Source organism: Caretta caretta, chromosome 13 (assembly GCF_965140235.1).
Source record: "Caretta caretta isolate rCarCar2 chromosome 13, rCarCar1.hap1, whole genome shotgun sequence".
NCBI classification, from domain to species: Eukaryota; Metazoa; Chordata; order Testudines; family Cheloniidae; genus Caretta; species Caretta caretta.
Window position 1 is genome coordinate 37,545,177 of NC_134218.1, and position 10,218 is coordinate 37,555,394.

General features: G+C 52.8%; 1 protein-coding gene across 1 annotated transcript; it reads left to right on the top strand.

Annotated features, from left to right (window-relative positions):
- Nucleotides 1-2,706: 2,706 nt before the first annotated feature.
- Nucleotides 2,707-9,698, top strand: LOC125622044 (granzyme H). Its single transcript, XM_048819607.2, has 5 exons — nt 2,707-2,801; nt 6,641-6,788; nt 7,643-7,778; nt 8,310-8,582; nt 8,898-9,698. The coding sequence occupies exons 1-5, from the start codon at nt 2,741-2,743 to the stop codon at nt 9,108-9,110; spliced, it is 831 nt and encodes a 276-aa protein (XP_048675564.1). The 5' UTR covers nt 2,707-2,740; the 3' UTR covers nt 9,111-9,698.
- Nucleotides 9,699-10,218: the final 520 nt, after the last annotated feature.

Genomic DNA, 10,218 nt, shown 5'->3' on the forward strand with positions numbered 1-10,218 from the left:
TTCCATTCTCCTTGGCACTGGTGAGGTCTCAGTTAGAGTACTGTGTCCAGTTCTGGGTGCCACACATTAGGGGAGATGTAGAGAAATTGGAGAGAGTCCAGAGGAGAGCAACAAAAAAATGATCAAAGGTTTAGTAAACCTGACCTAAGAGGAAAGGTGAAAAAAAAATGGGTATGTTTCTGCTAGAGAAGAGGTGGCTAAGAGAGGACCTGAGAACAATCTCTCAATATGGGGGGGAGGCAGGGGTAGTTCAGTGGTTTGAGCATTGGCCTGCTAAACTCAGGGTTGTGAGTTCAATCCTTGAGGGGGCCATTTAGGGATCTGGGGTAAATATTGGGGATTGGTCCTGCTTTGAGCAGGGGGTTGGCCTAGATGATCTCCTGAGGTCCCTTCCAACCCTGATATTCTATGATTCTATGTGAATGGCTGTTATAAAGTGGACATGGGTCAGTGGTTCTCCATATCTACTGAAGGCAGGACAAGAAGTGATGGGTTAATCTGCAGCAAGGGAGATTGTGGTTAGTTGTTAGGAAAAACTTTCTAACCCTAAATGGAGTTAATGTCTAGAATCAGATCTCAAGAGAGGTTGTGCAATCCCCATCAATGGAGGGTTTTAAGACCAGGTTGGACAAACACCTGTCAGGGATGGTCTAAGTTGATGTGGTCCTGCTTCACAACAGGGGGCTGAATCAGGTGACTTCTCGAGTTCCCTTCCACCCTGATATCTCTATGGTTCTAGCCTGTGAATTGTCTTCTGAGGTTAAATCCTCTGAGCTTCCTTTTCCTCCATTGCCCATTATCTGGAGACTGGCCAGGCAGATGTGAAACATCAAACCAAGAAAACAAAGTTGGTCTTGAAAAGTTCCTGAGAATCAGAAGTAAAAGGAAATGACTCGGCAAATGGGAAGTAAAGAAATGACAAATTTGCAGACAAAGATGTAGACTTCTAATAGTCTTGCCGGTGTGGGCCAGAGGCTGGAGGAAGGGGAGGAATGCAGGGTCAGATTCCCCCCACCCCCAGATTTGCTGCATGGCTTGTACTGAGCGTGCTCACATGGCCTGAGGATGCTCAGAAACACCGCTGAAGCTGGCTGCCCTCACTCTGCCCCCTTTCCATGGGCATGGGTCATCTCTGCCGGTGACTCTCAATCCTGACCTGCAGCACCCCCGCCCCATCCCAGTCCTGGATTCTCACCCTCAGCCAGGTCTGCTTATGCTCCCTAATGTCTGACTCTGAGAACTGTTTCTGTTCGTGACACAACTGTGTGTGGAGACACACCTTTCGCTGCCTGGGGGATTGGGAGAAGTCCCTGCTCAGACACTTGGCTTGACAGTCAGGCCTCAGGGCTGATAGTCTGCTACAGATGGGAGGGTTTTATCTTCCAAGGAATGGCCACTGGGGGTACATCACCATAGCAGCAAGTTTCAGAGAGTGAGTCAATTGATCCCTGGGTGTGGACCAGACTGGACACAGCCCCAGCTGTGCAGGGCCCAATATGCCATGCATCCACAGATGTTGGGGGCCTGTCCTTTCTCCCTGCCATATGTCTGGGTGTACAGGCCTTGGGACCCATACCCTGTCCCCACCCAGTTGGGGCTGCAAACCTCCTGGGTCCAGATAGAAGCACTCCCCCCCTCCTTAAACTGGCCATGAAAATGCCACTCGTGGGGGATTGGAGGAGGCCCCCTGGGAGAGAAAGGGAGGTTCCCACACTTTGTAGGTGATGTTTATGGGGCACCATAAGGAAGTGGGACAGGTGAGGAGAAGGCCAGGGGGCTTTTTACATTTAGGGGTCTTGTCTTCAAGCTCTTCTCCACAGGTTCATAGACTTGAAACATCCAATTTGAACACACAAGAAGGTGAGATTTGCAGGTGTTCCTGGGACTCCTGGTGCTGGAGCTTAACAAAAAAATACAGAGCCATTTCAGGGGGGCTCGGAGATTGATGGAGAAATGGGGCCGGGGTCTCAGGGTGATTTTTAAGCTGTTTTCTGGGGCAGAGACTTGTAGGCACGTGAGAGATTCAAACGTCTGGACAGCCAAGGTCACATTTCCTAGTGGTCAGCCTTGTTGTGTGGGGTGTTTGCTCTTTACTCAACCATGCCTGCCATGGGGCAGGCTCACAGGGACACGGCTCCTGTGCCGGCTGTTCAGGGCCTTCCCCATTGCCCATCCCCATGGTAGCTGTGCTGCCCCAGGTCCACCACCTTGCAGGACACGTGCTCCCCAGCCTCTGGGAGAACGTCGGCTGTGGGCTCTGTGGCTGGGCTCCAGAAACCCACAGCTGGGCCCTGTCTTCAGCTTGCTGCTCTGAAAGACACGCTGGGGAGGAAGCGGGGAGCTGAGCCAAGCCAGCGGGTGACTCAGCATCGGCTGCACTCCCCACCAGATGAGCTGTTGGAGGGAGGAGTTGGAGAGATCCAGAGGAGCTTGGTGCCAGGTGTGCTGGGCTCCAGGCAGGCCCCAGGGGGCCCTGATCCCAGATGCTCTTGGAGAGGGGGCAAAGATGCCCTGACCCCGAGTGACTTTCCTCTGGGCTCCTTCTCCCAGAGGGAGGTTGTTTTCCAGCCCCAGCTCCCTCCCTCCTGTCCCCCACGTGTCAGCGGCGTGATGCTGAGGTTTCTGAGGGCGCCTGTGTGGTCCCAGCTCCCCGCGAGGGGGGCGCGTACGTGACCTGGGGTTTGCTGCTGGCTCTATAAATGCCCCAGGACTGAGGCTCGAGCATTGTCACTATCCCAGGATGGTGATGATGCTGATCCTGCTGCCGGCGGCCTTTCTTCTGCCCCCCTGGGCTGGGGCTGGTGAGTACAGGGAGATGAGGGATCATGGGGAGTGGAGCCGGCAGCTCTCTGGACTGTTTGCAAATCCTGGCTCCTCCCTAGAGTCAGATGCTTCTGCCAGGGCGACCGTTGGCTGCCAGGACCTGGCTAGGGAAGGGTTTGGAGGTGGGAGCGATGGAACCCGGGTGGCAGAGCTGGTACCGAGATAAACCCCCTGAGACACAGAGAGAGCAGGAGAGAGACACAGGCGGGTCTTAAGAAGGGGCTGGGAGCCCAGACTCCTGGGTTCTATCCCTAGCTTGGGAGTGGGGTCCAGAGGTTAGAGCAGCGTGCGGGGTTGGGAGTCAGGACTCCTGGGTTCTAGCTCCTTTGTCTGTGTTGTCACATTGAACTGAAATTGTTTAGGGAAGGGGCGGTGCTGTATCTGGCACATGGGGCCCTGATCTCGGCCAGACTCAGTGCAGCGCCTGGCACAATAGAGACACTGATCTCGGTCGGGGTCTGTGCAGCGCCTGGCACAATAGAGACACTGATCTCGGTCGGGGTCTGTGCAGCGCCTGGCACAATAGAGACACTGATCTCGGTCGGGGTCTGTGCAGCGCCTGGCATAATAGAGACACTGATCTTGGTCGGGGTCTGTGCAGCGCCTGGCACAATAGAGACACTGATCTCGGTCGGGGTCTGTGCAGCGCCTGGCATAATAGAGACACTGATCTCGGTCGGGGTCTGTACAGCGCCTGGCACAATGGGGCACTGATCTCGGTTGGTTGTACCATATGCAAATAACAGCAACAGACTCTCAAACAGCCTGGTTGATATGGATGCCAAATTAACATTCCTAAGTCATCTCTGAAAGCGGTCAGGTGTGAGCTACACACAGACTTACATTGGTTTAACTAAACTGATTTTAAACCACATCTGTAGTTCAACTGGTTCAGCTTTCCCTGTGATTTAAACTTGTCTGATAGCATTGGAAATTTCCCAGGGGCCAGCTAGCCCCACAGAACCAACGGTGGGTCAACCCATATGAGTGCCTGCATATGGGGGGGTTGCCCGGGGTTAAAGCAAACGGTGCAGTCTCGCAGTTCCTAAATCCTGCATCCCTCTGATGGTCAGAGACTTTCTCATTTCCACCTCAATCTATTCCTGCCCAGTTTATCCCATTTGTCCTTGTTACGACATTGTCCTTCAGCTTCACTAGCTCTTCCCTTGCCCTTCTGTCCCCTCCACCCTGATGTCTTTACATCGATTGTCTAGATTTTATTTAATGCCCAGAGACCCATGTGTGTTGGGACTTGTTCTGAACTGGTCCGAAGAGGCTTTTATTTTTCCATGGGAAATTTTGACTTTTCTTTGAAAGCTCCCAAAGTTAGGTCTTTTTCTATTAACTTTTTATTAATTTTTTAAAAAGACAGAGAGAGAAAGTGTGAAAATAAACAACAAAACATACATAAACTCCTCATAAACCAAAAACTTCTCATAAGATATTAGATATTTGCTACTCACCTTAGCTAGGCTTGAGATGTTATCTGTAATATGAATGGTTAGAATATTAATCCCTCACTATGTTCCACAATTTACAAACACAATTTGCTTATAAAAATCCCACTAAAGGAAAATTATTAAAGGAAGAAAATGACTAGAAGCAAAAGTCAGAGGAGGGGGATAGAGATGGGTAGGGGAAGGAAGTGGGTAGAGAAGAGAAGGAGGTGCGGGGGGGGGGGGGGGGGATGCATTTGATCGGATCATTCGGATACTTCCAGGAAAGCATCTCATATCTCTAACAGCTTTTCTTGGTATCTCTGTAACAGTGTAGAGGGTTAGCGATTATCCCTCCCCTTCTGGCTCACTATATCACTGGGGCACCACCCAGTATTGGGGAGTTAGCGAATCAAACGTACGGACCCGAAGACCCTTTAGTCTTTAGTGGGGTAGGGCTGAGTTGCCACGTAGGCTAGGTGGCGCTGAACCTCAGGCATGGCATAGCAACAAACAGGCCATTCCTCCTAAGGTGAGGAGGTTGCCACCCCAGGCAACAGGAGTAGAAAGGACCCGGGCCCACCCTACTCCACTGGGTCACAGCCCAGGGCTCTAACAAGGGCAGATGACTCAGCGGGGATCCTACCACAACATGGTGACTCGGGTTCTGACAGACAAACTGGACCAGCATCTGTTTTCCCTCAGCTACTTCTGACCACAGTCTGAGCAAGGGGTTCCGAAGTCCACGGGTCCTCTGTCTCATCGAGGTACTAACCTGCCAGCAATCCTGGTCAGTCCCCTCCACTCTCAGCTTCCTCTGGAGTCAGGGTGATCCTTGACTCGGCAGCAGGCCCTGGACATCTGTCTCCTTCCCTGGCTCAGGCTCAACGGGCTAGAGGCTCCTCTTATACTTCCTGTCACACCCCTCAGCCACTCCACCACACTACACACAGTCTGCCACTCTTTACATGCTGGCCAAGCTTAGGATGTCTATGGTCCAATCTTTGATTGTTGGTCCCTTTTTGGATTTCTGTGTTTGTGGAACTAGTCTTTCCACCACTGTTAGTGCTCTGCTTAGCCAGAGTCTTTCAGATTTGTTCCGCTTCCAGTTAACACACATTAGGTTGAAAAATACATGTTTAATTTTATTTGAATAAAAAAAAACCCTCTCCAATTCAGTTCCACCCAAAGCATCTAGGTGCCTTCCCAGAGCACATGGGTTAAGTCAGTACCTGCCGAATTACAGCATCAATATTTGTCTGACTTATCGGCATCTGTTTTGAATGATTGAAGAGAGGCACAATACATCCTCCATATTCCTGTGGAATTAATCTTAAATGTCGGTCCAAGAAGCAGTTCAGAGCATGGGCTAAAATTTGTTTCCATTTGCTTAGCAGAAAATAATTGGCCTTGTTCCTCCTCCCAATGCTTTAGGGGATCAGCGTTTAGTTCAAATTTGCTGGCCAGCTGTGCATATAATGTTGCCTCAGATCTTGGATCTGGCAAAACATTTGGAGAAACGACAGCAGGGTTGGGTCGGGGTTGGGAAGGAAGTAGGATAAACAGATGGGAGACAGCATGTTACTGTTGCAAACCTTGCCACTCCTCCTTACTCTCTCACATAGTTATTCAATAGGTGGACCATGGACCAAATCTGGACCAAATCTGGTCCAGACACTTTTGAATGGACCCCAAAAGCTTTTTATTTACTTATTATTATTACCATTATTGTTGGCTTTTTATGATTATGTTCTGTGGCATTTATCCTTGATTATAACTTGACCAAGAAATGTGGACCTTGACAAAAAATAATTAACTATCCCTGCTCTGGCAAAATAGTTACAAATATTCAGCTGAAAAGTGCCCAAAACTGGGGGAAAGAATCAGATTTCGAAGAAAAATGCCAAAATGTTGAGGAGAGGAGGTGTGGTCTAAGAAACTTTTCATGATCTAGAAAACCCAGTTTTCTGTTGAAAAAGAATTTGGAGGGCCAGCTTGGGAGCAGCCCTGGCTTGTCACTGTGGCTTGATGGAGAAGGTGAAACATCAGCAGGGGACATGTCAGTGGGTTTCTGGTTGACTTTGCCTCCCAAATCCGTTAATTCAAGGCAGAACAATTATTGCCCCACTCCCGATGTGTTTGACACTGATTCGCCACCCAGAGAGGTCAAAGCTGTAGATTTACCCCCAGCACTATGGGGTGTCCACTCTGGGGCAGAGTGGAGCAGGGGGCAGGGTTCCAGGCACAGGGATCCCCCCCAGAAAAGCATCACAGGGGATGGGTTGAGGCTGTGGGGACTCCCCTTCAGGATGGGGAGTTCGGTCCCAGCCTGGCCCTGGGAGAAAATGGAGCTCTTTGTATGAACCTGGTCTCCCCCACAGGTGAGATCATCGGGGGCTGGGAAGCCAAGCCCCACTCCAGACCCTACATGGCCTATCTGTCAATACAACGTGGAGACAAGAATCTTTTCTGTGGAGGGTTCCTGGTGTCGCAGAACTTCGTGCTGACGGCCGCTCACTGCAAGGGAGAGTAAGCGTCTCTGTGCTGGGGATGTCGGGGCAGGTCGGGGTTAGCAGGTGATGGGGGAGCCGGGAGCTCTGGCACCATCATAGTTGCAGGGAAGGAGCAGTTAGTGTGACAGGCTGGGAGAGCAGAGCCCAAGGGTCCGATCTGCTCAGGGGGCGTCGGCCTGTCTCTGGGGGCCTCTGCAAACCATGGTCCAGAACCAACGCTGGGTAGTTCAATGGAGCTATAGCCAGTGTGAGCAGCTGGGGTCTGGCCCATTGCCCAGATCAGGGCAGGGAGGTTCTCACAGCCCCAGGAAAGCTCTGCAGGTCTCTGGGAGGCCTGGGCATGGACCCCTGTCTGGATCTAGCTGGGAGGGGTCACAGGGATAAGGGAACCTGAGACCCAGGGGCCGGGAGGACGATGGGAGTGAAGCCGCTTGTGGGACAGCACAGGGGCTGGTGAAGACACATGCTGGGACCCCAACACCTCTGGGCAGATGCTTTGTGCTGGAGCCAGTGCCTGACATAGGGGAAAGGCCCTTGTGCCATGCCCCACCCCACCTGAGCAAGCCAGTCTCTCTCCCAAGATGGATCGGAGCGAGCTCTGCTAGAGGGAAAAGGCCTTGTCTCCCATTCCCCAGACCCCCAAAAGAGTAAGTCTCCAGTCCAGGGTCTGGATCAGAGAATGGGAATGGGAATCTTACATTTTTACTGGCTGCGAACTGAGTCCGAAATCACTTCTTTAGACCCCAGGCTGCCCTGTCCCCACAAGTAGCCGTATACCTGTGTCAGACCTTCACATGCCCATCCCATCCCATCCCATCCCATCCCATGTTCTAGCCCCTACAACCCACATGTTGCTCTTGGCTTTTGCAGCAAGATCACTGTCATCCTGGGAGCCCATGACATTACCAAATGGGAAGGGAGCCGACAAGTGATCCCTGTGAGACGCCAGTACCCCCACAAGGATTATAACAAGGAGTCCTATAACAATGACATCATGCTGCTGCAGGTACTGCCCCATCCCATCCCACCCCCACAAGAGATCTCACACAGCTGCAGGTACCTCCCCCATCCCATCCCCCTACCCCCAGTGACCTCACACAGCTGCAGGTACCTCCCCCATCCCATCCCCCTACCCCCAGTGACCTCACACAGCTGCAGGTATCTCCCCATCCCATCCCCCTGCCCCCAGCGACCTCACACAGCTGCAGGTACCTCCCCCATCCCATCCCCCTGCCCCCAGTGACCTCACACAGCTGCAGGTACCTCCCCCATCCCATCCCCCTGCCCCCAGCGACCTCACACAGCTGCAGGTACCTCCCCCATCCCATCACCCCACCCCCAGTGACCTCACACAGCTGCAGGTACCACCCCCATCCCTTCCCCCTGGCCCCAGTAACCTCACACAGCTGCAGGTACCTCCCCATCCCATCCCCAGTGACCTCGCAGTCATGGGTTTGCCTGTTTCTGGGGGTTGGGGTGTGTCTCTGTGTCCCTGAGTGCGACCCTCACATTGATCTTCATCGGTCTTGTGTCTCAGCTGGCAAAGAGAGCGAAGCTGAACAGATCGGTGCGTACCATCTCCCTGCCCCGCGCCAGCCAGAGAGTTGAGGCCGGGGCCACCTGCAGCGTCGCCGGCTGGGGTGGCACTCGCACAGATTGGACATCGACCCCGGCCAGGCTCCAGGAGGTGGACGTGTTGGTGATGCAGGATGCTGCATGTCCTACGAATACTTACGGGCCATACCGCTACTATAATGCTTCCACCATGATGTGTGTGGGGGATCCAAAGACGGGCAAAGACTCTTGGAAGGTGAATGTCCTCCTGGCTTCAAGCATCCTCGATAAATCATTATTAATGAGGCTGCTGGTGTTGCAATCAGGCCTACGAGCAGCGGTCAGCAATCAGGCCCCACTGCGCTGTATAAATGAAGGGGAAAATATCGGGTCTTCTCCCAGGGGGAGGCAGAGAACAGTTCTAGGGGTGGGGGCAGGGGGGCTGAGACCAGCTGGATACTGGGGGAGCCAATCAGGGAATGGGTGGACATAGGGGGATGTCACTGAGCTGTGCGTCAGCGGGAATGACTCACTGAGCTGTTCTCCACCTGTGACTTGTTCTATTTCACAGGGCGATTCTGGAGGCCCCCTGGTGTGCAGGAATAAAGCCCAGGGCATCGTCTCTTGGGGGCCTCCCACCCCTCCCGGGGTGTACACGAAAGTCTCCACCTTCATCCCCTGGATACGGGCAACGATGAAAAGGCTGCAGCCCAGAGCCAAGCCGGGAATAGCAGCGGGGGCTGGAGCTGCATCGCTTCTGTCCTCTGGTGATGCCCAGATGTAGGTCCTGCTTTGCAGATTGGCTGAGCTCCCCTCTCCCCAGGATAGCCCCCTCAGCCATCGCTCCACTCAGGCAGTGCCCAACCCATAAGCATCAAGGCAGTGAGCCTAGGGGAAATAAGGAGCCAGGTTCAAGACCACATCCCTTTGGCTCCCTTGGCAATCCAAACTCCTACCCTTAGGCTAGGGAAACAGCTGGTTTATTTCCTCTAGGGTAACAGACATAAAGCAAATCCTGGGGCAGACCTGGCGGTTTGTAGCTCTCCCCCATGTCAGCTGGTTGAGTGATCATTTATTGGGGGATCTTCATTGTTACCTGACCTGCTAACTCCTGTGAAAACTGCAGCCTGCCCTGGCCTCACTGGACCTATCCCATGGGTTAGTTCATCGGGCTGGCCACCGCCCTTTCCAAACACTCCTGTTCCCCGTGCCGGGAAGGCCAGTGGGAAGGGAACGCAGAGAAGGCTGCACTGAACGGATTGCAGATCCCTCCCCGGCGCTGATCGCCTCCTTCCCACCTTCCCTGCCGCGCGGCCTGCTGCATTTCGCTCCCTGCTACATTGCCAGCAATGAATAAAAATGAAGTTACCAAAAAAAAAAAAAGTGTTTCGGGTACTGAGCCATCAACCCAAGCTGTGAAATCCAGAGCAGCTGCTGCATCGGCCAGGGCCAGGCGGGAATTCACCCCTACAGGGGAAGGCTGGGCTCGTGGTTAATGTGCTAAGCTGGGACTTAGGACACATTGTATGGGGAGATTTTGGCAAACCAGTAAAGTGCCTGAAACCACTACTGCTTATTGCTAAATGCAGCCAAGTCAGCAGGCCTTAAAGTGGCCATGCAGCAGCCTCAGCTTGACCAAGGCAGGAGGGGAGGGGGTTTGGGTGACACAGAAGGGGCAGCTTGACCCTGCGTCCTTCCTGATAAGAATTATGTTGAAGCTGCTGATACATGCATTTTAGAAGAGCCCCAGGAATGTATACTGGGGCCTCAAGACTGCAAACTCTGGAAAAACCTACACCTGGTTAATCAATAATCAGAAGGGACCTCTTGCTTGACCATTGACACTGCTTGTTTAACAAGTTTTCTTTAAGGGACATGTCATTGTATTACTA